The sequence below is a fragment of the Tupaia chinensis genome, unplaced genomic scaffold (genome assembly GCF_000334495.1).
Source record: "Tupaia chinensis unplaced genomic scaffold, TupChi_1.0 Scaffold143624_1, whole genome shotgun sequence".
In the NCBI taxonomy this organism is placed as follows: Eukaryota; Metazoa; Chordata; class Mammalia; order Scandentia; family Tupaiidae; genus Tupaia; species Tupaia belangeri.
Genome location: NW_006203472.1, coordinates 1,288,269 through 1,301,808, shown reverse-complemented (window position 1 = coordinate 1,301,808; position 13,540 = coordinate 1,288,269). Strand labels below are relative to the sequence as shown.

The following is a 13,540-nucleotide window of genomic DNA, read 5'->3' as shown; positions in this document are numbered from 1 at the left end:
TGGCCCCTGCCAGTGATTTCTGATGCTCCACCTAAGGCCTGCCGTCCGGCTGGACACGAGTTAGGTTGCTTCCTGCCTTCCTTGATCCTGAAATGCGGGGTGGGGGGGTGGGGGGGTGGGATTGTCCTGTGTAGGGCCCAGGGCTCCATGCAGCCTGGTCTTGTCTCCTTCCAGAGGACTCAGCAGCGCCGTGGCTCTCTACAGGCACCTAGGCACCAGTGATTCACACTCATGTCTTCAGTCCAGACTCTCCTCCTGGACGCAACTCCCATACCCCAGCGGGCCCACGAGGACCTCAACCTCTCAACAGACATCCCCAGATCTTCCCACAAACCTCTGCTCAGCCTCCCCAGAGCCAGTGACAGGCCAAAACCGTAGCCTGTCCCGCTGTCACCCACTCCAGGTCCTGTTGGTCCCCTGTCGGCACCATCCCATGTGACCTGAGGCCACGCTGTGGCACCCCTCCTGGATTAGCCCCACCTCCTCTCGGGCTCGCTGTTTCCATGCTTGAGCCCCCAGAAACTCTCTCAGGACTGCAGCCAGAGTGACCATGTCCAAAACAAGGGAGGGCCCAGGGGGCCAGTCAGGCAGTGGCCCACAGGCCTGTGAGCTGCTCCCGCTCGCCTTCCCAGCAGAGCCCAGGCCGCGTGGGGTAGGGTATCGATTCCAGAGGCTCTTGCAATCCAGTGCAGTGCCAGGCAGGGGAAGGGGGAAACGAGAAACTGGGCCGTGATGACAAGCAGAACCCGAGCTGGGCCTGCAGGTGCTCTGGTCATGGAGGGGTCCCTTGGGATGCTCCAGAGCAGACACAGAGTCCAAACTGTGACAGCCGAGTTGACCACAATGGAGGAGCAGGATGTCACCAGGAAGGAGGCCTGCCTTGAGCGGCCTGCAGCCAGGAGCTGAGGCCCTCCGCATCCACACCAGGAGTTGGCACAGCGGGACCTCTCTTCCAGAGGCTGTGAGTGCTCGTGGGCCATGGGCACAGGAAGCACTGCACCCCACACCCCGTGCCTGCTGCCACCCGGCCGCACCTGGGGCTCGCCGAGGGGACCTCCAGTACTGCACCGCCACTGCAAGGGCATGTCTATCCGTGTCCCTGCACCAGTGGACTGAGGGGCCCTTGAATCTGCTGTCCTTCCCGGCTGGGGTCGGTGTGCGAGCAGGGCCAGGGACACGCCCCTGGCCAGCCCTCCATGGTGGCCCTTCCCCAGTCTGCTGCCCCAGCATGGCCTGCACTGACCACCGTTTGTTGGTTCCAGCTTCCCATCTGGGGCTTGGCCAATGCCTGCTGGGAGGATCTGGCCCACGGTCCTGTCTCAGTAGACCCTGGGCCTGAATTCCACTGCCCTTGGCCTCCATGCTCCCCAAGGACGGGGGCCAAGAGGAAGCTCTGCAGGTCGGCCCTGACCCGGCCTGAGTCCAACAGTGCCTGAAATGCCCAGCACAGGGCCCTCTCCTCAGGGCCCAGGACCCCACTGCATGGCACCAGCTGCCTTGGGAAGGACCGAGGCATGTGACCATGACCATCATGTGGCAGCACCCTTCCTCCTAGGACTGTGCCCTGGAAGGCCGAGTCCTGAGCCTAGATGGGCTACCAGCCCTGCCCTCCACCCACCTCCGGTCTGCGGCCCCCGAGAGCATCCTTGCTGGCCACCCTCTTCTTCCCCAGAGACACAGCCTTCAGGATGCCGGTGGCCCTCTGCAGTCGGGGCCTGTGGTGGCGTCTTGTCTTCCAGGTGAGCTCTCCGCTCTCCGAGTCTCCAAAGGGCCCTGCTTCAGTCCAAGGGCAGAGCCCCGAACACAGTGCCACCCTACTCAGAGGGACAGGGCCTCCTTGATGCCCCCCGGAGTTGAGTCAGCCAGTGGGTTTCCAGCCATTTGTGCTCTATCCTGGGGCTCCAGGTGGGCCCTCTGCGTGTGCAGCAGGACAGGGGACAGATACCAGCTCCAGGCTGCAGATGTGGAAAACAGATGTTCCCCGCAGGCGAAGGGGAAGTATACAGAAAAGCTAGGGATGAGGAGATGGAACCAACGGGGAGGGCCTCCTTGCCTCCAATGAATCCTTCCCTGCCCAGCCAGTCTGCCTGCCGCTCCCACCCAGGACTCACCTCAAGTCTGGCCTTCCTCTGCTCGCCCCCTCCGTGGAGAAAGGGTGCCCCCTGTTGTCCATCACTGACCTGGGCCCACACACATGCCAGCCATGGAATACCCTGCTTGCGCATACCATTTGGCAGAACCAGGGAGGGCCAGGCTCAGGTTTGGGCAGGGGTTCTTCCCTGCAGACTAGGGAGGCCTAGCGCTGGTGTTCCAGAGCTCTGGGCTGCAAACTCTGAGTCAAGGTCCCGGCACTTTCTGAAGGGTGATGGGGCGGTACACGTTGTACACTGAGGTGTCTTCGCCAAAGGGAAGATCAGGACTCAGATGCCAGAGCAAAGTGACCCCTCCCGTCCAGACACTGCCCCCAGCAAAAGGTCAAAAACAGCCCAACCTCAGGACCCGCCCCGCCCGCAGAGTAGCACAGGGGCTGGGAGTGGGCGCAGGCTCAGAACAGGAATAGGCTGGGTTCCTCTGCATGCTCTTGAGGCAGACTCTGGCTGGACAGTCAGGTTAAGGGGCCATGATGAAACACTCAAAGAGAAAAAGGGACTTTAGAACCGGCCCAGCCATTTAAGTTAATGGAGGTCACGGTCTCCCCTAACCTTTGGCCCACCAGCCACAACTCTCCTTATGAGCCTTAGGTAAGACCAGTACAGCCAGAGACCCAGACTGGTCAACATCTACACTTGGATTAAATGTCTGGACCTACTGGAAATTATAAGGCGATAATTAAATGCACGGAAAATAACAGCCCCCAAATGGCCCACTCTGCATAAACCATCCCCTGTCTAAAGAATACCAAAAGGAACACCCATACCAGAAGCTCGGGCGAAACAAACATGGCAACCACTGCATTGTGGGATCCACTCTTTTTTTTTTTTTTTTAATAATTATTTAACCCATCACTATTATTATTATTTCTTTAACCAGAGAAAGACAGAAAGTGAGAAAGCAAGCCACCAAGTCCAGGACTTGAACCACTGGCAGGCATGTGGGAGTCCGGCACCTTAACCACCATGCCACCTACTGGCCCCACTCCTTTGCCCAAGAAGGCCTCATAGAACTCAGACACCGGCTCCTTCAGGGGCTGCTCACACTGTGGAGGGCTTCCCTTCCTTCTCTCACTGAATAAACTCTGCTGGCTTTCCTACATCCGACGGCCGGCTGAGTCTCTCACTCTCCATGGGCTGCGAACAGGAAGCCAAACTCACTGCGGTGCTGGGTCTGATCACCCCTGCTCCTGTGTCCCCTCCTGATGTCACAGCCCCATCACCCACACACACATGCACTTTACTGAATCCCATTGCAGACAAACACAGGAGTGTAACTACCATGTGAACGGAGCGGGAGTGCGGGGCAGCAGAGAGTGCAGGGGTGTGGAGGGGAGGCCATGGCCACAGCCAGACAGGCCAGCAGGGCTTCACAGGGACCATGAGCAGCTACTGGAAGCCCTCGAAATATTTTTTCATCTCTGCAATCATTTGGTGGATTATCGCTGGTTCGATAACGAGACAAATGATGACAGCAGTGACCATGAGGACGCCGAGGACCAGGGCGCAGACGTTCAGGCACTTGGCGGTGGAGGCGTAGGCCTGGGCCCCGATCACGTCGCCCACCATCTTCCTGTCCCTAGACTGGGGGAGACAAGGTGGTCAGGGCACCTGGGGTGTGTCAGGTGGGAGCCTGGTGCTGCCTCAGCCCCCCCCCGACACACAGACTGGGGCCCTCCCTCTCCTGTCCTCACACTCGCGGGCCTCCGGGCTCCTCTCCCCTGGGCTGTGGGCTCAGTGCTGGCCGCTCACCCCCGTGGACGACGCCCCTGTGCGTCCCCCTTGCACTCTGGCAGAGCCTGGCTGCCACTCGGGACGGGAGGGGAGGGCTGTGATTTCTGGTCCTGCCTCAGGGCTCACGGTGGGCCGGGTGACAAGCCTGACCCCAACCCCCCAGCACTCCAGCCCTGGCCAGTGCCTGCACAGGGGAGGGTCCCCAAGCCCCAGACACACGGACTATACACAGCCACTCAGGGCACGCACATACAAGTGAGACACGGATTACACACAGCTGCTCAGGGCACACGCACACAAGTGAGACACACGGGTTACACACAGCCGCTCGGGGCACGCGCACCCCAGGGGGCACCCCAGCAGGCTCCCGGCACTGCTCTGGGCACGGCCGCCCTCACCCCGCAGCGCGCACGCACCTTCACGGAGTAGGCGAAGGCGATGAAGCCCAGGCAGCAGAAGTTCATGAAGACCGTGTTGAACAGGGACCAGACCACGTGGTCGGGCACCGAGGTCTCGCTGCGGATGTTGATCACGGTGGACGTCACTGGAGCCGCGGGCGGGGGCGCCCCGCTGGAGCCGCGGGCGGGGGCGCCCCGGGGACGCGCACCTCGTGCTCTTCCCTGAGCATCTCATAGTTCGGGGGAGAGCCGGCGCTGGCGCGAGTGAAGAAGGTTTGGGAAGTGTGGTTCATGGCGCCCACCGCACCCGTGGCGGGGTCCGAACTTGGGTCGGTGCCGGGGCCTGGGTCCTACAGTCGTTTCGATTTCCCTTTGGTTTCCTTTCCCGGGGTTTGGCGAATTGGCAGTGTGGTGGGGACAGCGGAGGGCGGGGCAGATTCCTGAGGATCAGATTACTGCGGGGCAGGACGCGAGGGCGGCGCAGGGGTGAGCGGAGCTTCCTGCTCAGGAGCCCAAGTCGGCTTAGTTTCAGCCTACCTGCACCTCCCCTTGTAGGTGGTGGGTGGGCCCTGGGACTTCCTGTCCTGGGGTCTCCCTCCGAGGCCCACAGCTATAGAACCTCCCTCTCCCATTCGGGGTTCCTGCCAGCCCCACCCCCACGGTCTGGGACTGGATGCAGCCCCGGAGCGGGAGGCACCTGGCCTGGTGATTGGCCGCAGGCCCGGCCGGCCTGTACTCAGGGAGGTGGCGGCCAGCCCTAAGGGTGGCTCCAGGTCTTCGATCCGGAGAGTGTCTGTGAATGTCGGTTAGCAGGAAGTTACAAAGAGCAGGCTGTCCCGTGCCCTCTCTTCTCTGACCCTTCATCCAGCCTAGGGCTCTCTTCTGTGGCTAGCAGGCACCTCCACAATAGCTCACAACATTTATTTTGTGGACAGAAATGACCAACTCTGCAGAATAATAATTAACGCAGTTTATTACTCAGCACGAGATGGAGCTATCAGGCCCACAGACAGACAAGCCTGTTCCGAGTCCCAGCGGCGGCTCCTGTTTGGTCTGAGAGTAAGAGACAGTTCCTACCTAGTGTAGTCCTTCCAGGGGCCTGACCCAAAGAAGGCGGGACACCTGGAAGTGGAGACTTGCAGGTTATAGGAGGGTTTACAAATCTGTATGTTAGCGATGAAAAGAGAGATTTCTTTCCGAGAAATCAGCAAAACATTTCTTTAACAGAGATAAAAAGGTTTACTGTGCATCATAAATATACAATGCCAGGAACAGGATGTCAGAAGAGTCTTATTTTTTTTAAAGAATTATTTTATTTTGGGGGGCCATCAGGTGGCGTGGTGGTTAAGGCATTGTATTCCCACATGGCTGACCAAAGTTTGAATCCCGGACCTGGCAGCTTGCTTTCTCTCTGTCTCTCTCTCTTCAAATTGAAGAATAACGATAAATAAATAATTCTTTAAAAAAAGAAAAAATATTTTTTAAAAAAGAATTATTTTATTCATTGTCATCATTATTATTATTATTTTGAAATTGACCAGAGAGAGAGAGAAGGAAAGTGAGAAAGCAAGCTGCCAGGTCCAGGTCTCGAGCCATGGACAGCCGTGTGGGAGTCCAGTCACCTTAACCACCACACCACCTGCCGGCCCTGGAAGGGTCCTATTATCAATGGATTAAAAGCAGTCTGTTAATGTTTGTAGGCCTGACTTCTCCTAGGCCCTTTGGAAAGAGTTCAGAAATAGGAAAAAGCAGTCAGACGTTTCCCGATTTCCCACAATGGTGGTGTGCATGATCGGCTCAGGTACTCCGGGACGTTGGACTCCTTTGCTGCGGCTGTTTTCCAGGCCCCAAACAGAGATTCTGTCCTGAAATTAACATGGCAATGACTCGGTTCATGGTCCCCAACTCCCGTCCCACCTCAGACCCTCTTATCAGATGGGAAGCTGATGCACTATGTGAAATCTTTGGCTCTTTGGGTCCAGGTCTCTAAGGTTAGAGACTTCTCTGAGATCCAGAATGAAAACCCACAAACAGGTAAAATAAGAAAAGAGACCTTTTAATAGAAAAGTGAGGAGTTTTAAAGAGAAAAATATTTTTACTTTTGTTTTTGTTTTGTTTTTAGTTTTTGCCATAGGGCAAGTGCACTCGCCAGAGAGACAGAGGCAGAAACAATGAAAGGGAAAGTGAGAAATCACCCCTTGGGGTGATGACCAAGCCACAGTCCCTTCTCCTCTACTTTCTTCCTTGGATCTTGGGCATGCACACACATGGCATGATTTTCAAGCTACACAGTCTGGGACTCAAACCACGGTTGGCCATGTGGGAGTCCAGCGATGTAACCACTACACCGTCGGCTGGCCGTGAAAAGATTTTTATCAGAAAAAAAAAATGCTCCCTCGTGCCAGAAAGGTGTGTGGGTGGGCAGCTGCTGGAGAAGGACAGCTGCCCTGGGTGTGGGTCAGGTGTGACTGTTTTGTTTTGATTTTTGTTTTGTTTTGTTGAGATTTTTGCTATAGGACATGTGTGCTTGCCAGAGAGACAGAAAACGAGAAATGGGAGCAGTGTGAAGAGGAGGCGAGGGCGACCCCGGACCCACCAAAGCCTGCGCCGCTGCACCCCCCGTCCGGCGCCTGCATCCCATCGTCCTGGCCACCATGCCCAAGAGGAAGGCTGAAGGGGAGGCTGAAGGGGGTACAGCCCAGGTGAAGGGCGGACCACAGGGAAGATGTGCAAGGCTGTCTGCGAAACCTGCTCCTCCACAGCCAGAGCCCAAGCCTAAAAAGGCCCCGAAAGAAGGGAGAGAAGGTGCCCACAGGAAAAGGGCAAAGCTGATGCTGGTGAGGATGGGGTAACCCTGCAGGAAACGGAGATGCCAGCACAGACCAGGCACAGGAAGCTGCAGGTGCTGGAGATGCCGAGTGAGGTGTGCGTTTGTGATAACTCTGTCCTGGTCACGGCACAGTTCGAAATACTATTTTTTTATCAAGTTTTATACAAATGCAGAATTTTGTTATACTTCTTTTTTAAGCTATGTTGTTAGCACACAGAACACTTCACGGTTGTTTTTGGGGAAGGGGCATTTGTCACTAATAGAATGTCCCTGAAGCTGGATTGATTCGGACAACATCTTCCCCTTCTAGTGTTGAGAGACTTCCTCTTGGCTCCCGAGAGGAGGGGTTCCCTGACACACCTCCGCCTTGGCACAGGCGCCGTGTGGTGTGGAGCACTCAACATTTGCTTTCATGTCCTCCCTCTCTGCCTGCAGCAGACTGAGCTCCCTTACTCCAGAGACCTGTGGGCACCTGATCACAGAGAACTGGTTATGGCAGGATATCAGGCAATCCGGACTTCCCAATGACACCGAGAGGGCGTCCTTCTAAGGAGCAGCCGTTCCTTTCCTGTATTGTTGCGTCTTCAGGTAGTGGCTTTCTTTTTTTTTTTTTTTTGGAGAGGTTTTTGCTATAGGGCACATGCGCTCAACAGAAAATCACCCCCCAGGGGGGATGGCCACGCCGCAATCCCTTCTCCTCCATTCTCCTTTCGGGATCTTGGGCACACACGCACACACATGGGCTCGGCGTGAGTTTTAAGCCACCGGGTCCGGGACTTGAATCGCGGTCGATTACGTGGGAGTCCAGTGACATAGCCATTACGCTAACTGCAGGTCCCTATAGTGGCTTTCTGATTCTGTAGTCCATTGAAGGAGGGAGTTTGAAAGTCGTTGTATTCTGTTAACGATCGTCTGCCCACGTCCTGCCTGAAATACCATGATTGTTTATGAGAAGTGTCTTTAATAAAGCTGGACACAGTTTGGCTTGTGGGTAAAAAGAAGAAGAAAACGAGCAATCACCTCCCCTGCAGTGTGGGGAGGGATGGCCATGCCACGATCCCTTCTCCTTCATTGTCCTCTCGGGATTTTGAGCACACACACACACGTATGCAGCATGAATTCCAAGCCACCAGGTCCAGACTCAGACCATGGTCAGTCAGGTGGGAGTCCAATGCCTTAACCACTATGCCACCTGCTGGTTCCAGTTAGCTGTTACTTTAATGTGGGATCTGGCAAGCGCACATGCCCTGAAGTCAAAAAAAAAAAAAAGGAGGGATTTGGTGTGAATATTTAGCAGAGGAAGTCTGTCATAATGTCTGGCTTCTTTGTTTGATTTCATGGGATTTTATCTGTGCTTACGTACTTTTCTCTCAGGGGAGGAATTTGGTTTCCCAATTATGCATGCCCAGTGTGGTCTTAGAAAGTATGGGCATTGGGGCCCGGCAGGTTGCATGGTGGTTAAGGATGCTGGACTCCGACGTGGTCGACTTCAGTTCAAGTCTTGAGCCTGGTGGCTAGCTTTCTCTCTCTTTCTCTCTTTGTCTTGCTCTCTCTGTCTCTCTCTGGTCAAACTAGAATAAATAAATTAAATTAAATTAAATAATTCTTATAAAAAAAGATACAAGCATCCGTATATGGATGTTCTTCCTTATTATTTATATTTTTAGAATTATTTATTAAATTTCATTTGTGGGACCAGTAGTTAGTGTAATGGCTATTTTGCTGGACTCCCATGTAGTCGACCCGGACCTGGTGGCTTAAGTTCACACTGGGTGCACATGTGTGTGTGCGTGCCCAAGATCCCGAAAAGAGAATGGGGGAGAAGAGATTGCCGCGTGGCCATCCCCCCGGGGGATGATTTCTCACTTTCTATCTCTCTGTCTCTCTCTTTCTGGCGAGCGCACGCACCCTATAGCAAAAACCATTCAAAAAAAATTTTTTTTTCAATTGTTATTATTATTTTAAAATTTGATCAGAGAGAGCGAAAGGGAAAGCAAGAAAGCAAGCCACCAGGTCTGAGATTTGAACTGCTACAGTCAGCCACACGGGAATCCAGCGTCTTTAACCACCATGCCACCCGCCAGCCCATCCATTGTCTCACAGGAAATTAGCATGTTGACCTAGCATCCCTTCTCAGTGCCAGGGGCCGGTGGAAGCGGGTCTGGTTGAAATTCCTGGTGAACTCTGCCACAGGGCGGAGGTCCTGCTCTTACCTCAGGGCTGCTGCGTGCTCCTGGCTGACCTCAGGGCCCGGGTGCCCAGTCCCTCTCCGCTGCTGGCCTTGGTGAGCTCTAGGGTTTTGCATGTCCAGGCTTCCAAATACTTTCTATTCTCAGGCACCTCTCCCCACACAGAGCATGGCCAGGGCTCCTTCCTGCTCTACCCCTGGGACAGCTGCTGCTCACTGGGGTCCTAGAGCCACCCGGGAGGGCTGGAGTGCAGCCCCATCGCTGCCCTGCTCCCTCATCCCTGGCTCACCCGTCTAGAACCAGGCTCTGAGCTCTTCGTTCTTTATCTTCTGTGCCCTGGAGGGCCCCTGCAGCCCCAGGTGATGGTGTAGGCACAGGAAGCAGGAGTCAGGGCAGCTTCCTGTTCCATCCGGAATGTTCCATCTCCATCATCAACTGCATCATTTGAGGCTATGACTTGGTGGTAAGAAAGTAAAGCAACTTCGAAAAACATCTTTGGGGCCAGCCAGGTGGACTCGTGCTTAAGGCAGCCGGCTCGCACTTGACTGACTGCTCTACTTGAATCTTGGACCCAGGCAGATTGAAAAACACACTAGGCACGTGAGTATACATGCCCGGAACCCTGGAGGAACCCCGGAGAAGGAAGGAGAACGGACTGCAGTGTGGTCATCCCCAGGGGATACTTTATCACTTGTTTTTCCTTTTGCTTCCTTTCTGTCTCTCTCCAGCAAGCGCACACGCCCATTATCAAATGAAAAAGAAAAATATCTATGGAATCCTTATCAAATGAAAAAGAAAAATATCTATTAAATCCAAGGTCCCTATATATGCTACTTATTTATTTCTTTTCAGCTTTTGCTATAGGGTGTGTTCAGTGACAGAGAGAGAGAGAAAGTAAAAATCATGCCCCGGGGGGGTGGCCATGCCACAATCCCTTCTCCTCCATACTGCTCTCTGGGTACACACGCACACGCACCTGGCCTGATTCGCATGTGCAGTCCACCATGTGGGACTTCAGCTGCCTTAACCTCCACTCCACTACCATGCCCAAGGTCTATATATACATACTTATTTGTTTATATTTATTTATTATTATTATCATTATTTTTATTTATTTTAATTTGACCAGAAAGAGAGAGAGAGGGAGGGAGGGAGGGAAAGTAAGAAATCAACCCACTGAGTGCGAGAGTGCAAGGACTTGAACTGCGGTCAGCCATGTGGGAGTCCAGCTCCTAACCACTGTGCCACCTGCTGAGATTGTTGCTATAGGGTTGTGCTTGCCGGAGAGACAGAGAAACAGAAAGCGAGAAATTGCTCCGGATGGCCATGCTGCAATCCCTTCTCCATTCTCAGGATTTGGGGCACACACGCGCACGCGCGCGCGCGCGCATTTCACACACACACACACACACACACACACACACACACGGTGTCTGAAACCACCGGGTCCTGGACTCAAACGTGTGGGAGTCTAGTGCCTTAGCCACTTCGCCGCCTGCTGGCCCCCTTTTGTATTTTAATGAACAGATTGAAGGCTTTGCTTCATGAGGTGCTGATGGCTTGAAAGCATTTACAGCAAACAAACCGAGCAGTGAAGGGCAACAGATTTGCACCGGGATCCCCCAGCCCTCCTTCACTACAGCTCCCCAAATTCTCATCACATCAGTTGTCTGCTATTGTAAGTGAACCAACGGGCGCCTTGCGAAGAACTAACTTCCCTTCTTCTTGCCACCTTCTGATGGTGAAAACCAGTTGTTGTGCCCGAAGGTGATGCCCAAAATCCCCGGAGGAGAATGGAAAAGGGACTGTGGCATGGCCATCCCCCCAGGAATGATTTCTCCCTTTCCCTCCCTCTCTCTGTATGTACCCTACAGCTAGCTAAAATACATAAATAAAGAAAGCCGTTTTCTCAGCAGCCGCTCTGCAGGCACCGTCCAGGATCTAGGCTTCTTGTCATCGGGCGAACTCATAAGCCCTCAACAGAAACAAGCTGCTTTGACTCCTCCACTGCGCCTCGGCCATCCTTCCCCAGGTTAACTGTGGGTCTGACACGATGCTGCTCGGGTGGGCAGTACTGCCACGCGGTCCCTGGTGCCCACGTCCACCTTTAGGAGAGAATGGAGAAGACGGCATTCGCTGGGTGGTGTCCACACCCCTGGCCCGAGCCTGATCTACACCCAGCCGGATCTGCCAGTCGTCCAGCTGCGGTCGAGGGTCCCCTAGGCGTGCCTGCGGGGCCACACGGGTGAAAGAGCAGAGGACGGGCAGGGACCGGCACCCCTGCAGCGTGGCCTGTCTTGCTGTCCTTCCAGGACGAGGCACCATTTTGGACTGTTCCCGGCTGGGGTCTGTGTGGGAGTGGGTCCAAGACGGGCCCTGGCCGCCCTCTGCGAGGCTCGTCCCCGGCAGGGGCTGCCCCAGTGGGTGCACAGCCACCTCTGGTTCCTGCTCCAGGCTTACAGCTGGGATGGGCAACACCCACAGGGAGGGCCCATGGCCTCAGTGACTCTGGACCTGGATCCAGTCGCAGGGCGGCTTCTGTGCTGTCCAGGTTTTTGGTGTTTGAAAGAACTGACCGAAACAGGCCAATGGCGAAAGCAAAGGTTAGTTTATTAAGTAAAAGTGAAAATACGCTCCCAAGAGGTAGGAGCGGCCCGAGCAGAGAGAGTGGCTCGAGGGCCCTTGGTCAGCTAGACATGCCCCGCTGGAAATCGCCCACCTACACTGCCTTGGGTGGGGGGCTCTCTGCCCTGATCGGTTTTTCTATCTAGCCACACGGGCAGGTGCTCCCGCCCTTCCCCGCTTCCATCCGCTGGCTTTCTCCTGTCTCACTCCACTGTCCTCCGCCCCAGGCTCCCCGAGGACCAGGACCTAGGGAGAAGCCCAGCAGGCCTGACCCGGCCCGTGTGCAGCAGTGCCTGAGATGCCCAGACAGGACCGCTCTCCGCAGGGCCCGGGACCCCAGTGGAGGGCCACCAGCTGCCTTGGGAAGGACTGAGGCACGTGGTCGTGCACACAGCAGTCCCGTGGCAGCACCTTTGTCCATCACTCCCCGTCTGAGGACCGGCTCAGGCTGGGAGGCCGAGTGGAGAGTCTGGATGGGGAATCAGCCCTACCCTCCACCCGCTCCAGGGCTGGAGTTCAAGGCTGAATGAACCCTTGCTGGCCACCCCAGGGACACAGCCTTTACGGACGCCTGTGGCGCCCTCTGCTGGCTGGCCTGTGGCAGCTTCTTGCCTTCCAGATGAGCTCACTGCTCCTGGAACCCGCAAGTCTCCCAAGGCCCCAAGCGTCAGTCCAGGGACAGAGGCCCTGGGCTGTGGACCCTCTGCACCTTCCTGAGGGTGACGGACAATTGGGGCGTTCTACACTCAACCAGGCTTCCCCGAAGGGAAGATCTAGGCTCAGGGCTCAGATCTTGCAAAGGAGAGACCACCCAGGACTCTGGTCCTCGGCGCAGCACAGCGGGCGGCTGGGCGATGGGCCCAGGTCAGGGAGGGACCCTCGGCACGTCCCCTCCCGGGGGGGTAGCACCACTCCACTGCAAACATGTGCACTTTATTGAATCCCATCGTAGTCAGACATGTGAGCACAAAGTTGTAAAGTACAAGGGTGCTGGAGTTGGGTGCAGCTAGGGGCCATGGGTGAAACACTCTGCAGAGGGCCAATCCCGCAGGGCCGACCTCGGTCTGAACCCCAACCCCAACGGCTTCAAAAGCAGTCTGGGTGCAGGTCTGTCAGGGTCCCAAAACATCAGGGGATGCATAAACGGAGGAAAAGGACCGCGGCATGACCACAGCCACCCGGGGCGCGCTCTCTCTCTCTCTCTCTCTCTAGTACACACTTTATGGAAATTAAGGGGAAAAAAGACTTAAAAAATAGTAAAACGCTAGGGCAAGAGGAGAGTGCCAACAGTCCAGGGTAGCTGGGGCAGAGACGGAGGGGCGTGGCCAACGACGGGGGACTTCAGGCACTTCCTCATCGGAGACCTGCGGGGTCATCCCGAGACGGATGCACTGATGATGACAACAGTGATGGCCACAACGACCATGAGGATGCCGAGGACCAAGGTGCAGACGTTCAGGCACTTGGCGGTGGAGGCGTAGGCCTGGGCCCCGATCACGTCGCCCACCATCTTCCTGTCCCTAGACTGGAGGAGACAAGGTGGTCAGGGCACCTGGGGTGTGTCAGGTGGGAGCCTGGTGCTGCCTCAGCCCCCCCACACACAGACTGGCGCCC

At 55.7% G+C, this 13,540-nt stretch overlaps 1 protein-coding gene, 1 long non-coding RNA gene and 1 pseudogene across 2 annotated transcripts in view; 1 reads left to right on the top strand and 2 right to left on the bottom strand.

Annotated features, from left to right (window-relative positions):
• Nucleotides 1–3,060: 3,060 nt before the first annotated feature.
• On the bottom strand, nucleotides 3,061–4,575 carry LOC102478408 (interferon-induced transmembrane protein 3). The gene is made up of 3 exons (XM_006164483.3): nucleotides 4,490–4,575; nucleotides 4,301–4,454; nucleotides 3,061–3,734 (listed from the first exon to the last, which is right to left on the bottom strand). Exons 1-3 carry the CDS (start codon nucleotides 4,573–4,575, stop codon nucleotides 3,540–3,542), a joined length of 435 nt encoding a protein of 144 aa, XP_006164545.2. The 3' UTR covers nucleotides 3,061–3,539.
• A 2,063-nt stretch (nucleotides 4,576–6,638) lies between these two features.
• LOC102500684 (non-histone chromosomal protein HMG-17 pseudogene) lies at nucleotides 6,639–7,569 on the top strand (annotated as a pseudogene).
• A 4,321-nt stretch (nucleotides 7,570–11,890) lies between these two features.
• The window catches only part of LOC102500145 (uncharacterized), a 2,563-nt gene continuing 913 nt past the window's right edge, over nucleotides 11,891–13,540 (bottom strand). Inside the window, exon 2 of the long non-coding RNA XR_336844.3 lies at nucleotides 11,891–13,451. This is a non-coding gene — a long non-coding RNA (uncharacterized LOC102500145). The remainder of the gene's footprint in view (nucleotides 13,452–13,540) is intronic.

What these genes read in the sequence shown, in the direction of transcription:
- LOC102478408 (XM_006164483.3), bottom strand. Translation starts at nt 4,575, where the DNA reads ATGAACCACACTTCCCAAACCTTCTTCACTCGCGCCAGCGCCGGCTCT. An exon ending in CTCAGGGAAGAGCACGAGGT is followed by an intron (nt 4,455 to 4,489) that starts GCGCGTCCCCGG and finishes CCGCGGCTCCAG; the next exon opens with CGGGGCGCCCCCGCCCGCGG. An exon ending in CCTTCGCCTACTCCGTGAAG is followed by an intron (nt 3,735 to 4,300) that starts GTGCGTGCGCGC and finishes TGTCTCCCCCAG; the next exon opens with TCTAGGGACAGGAAGATGGT.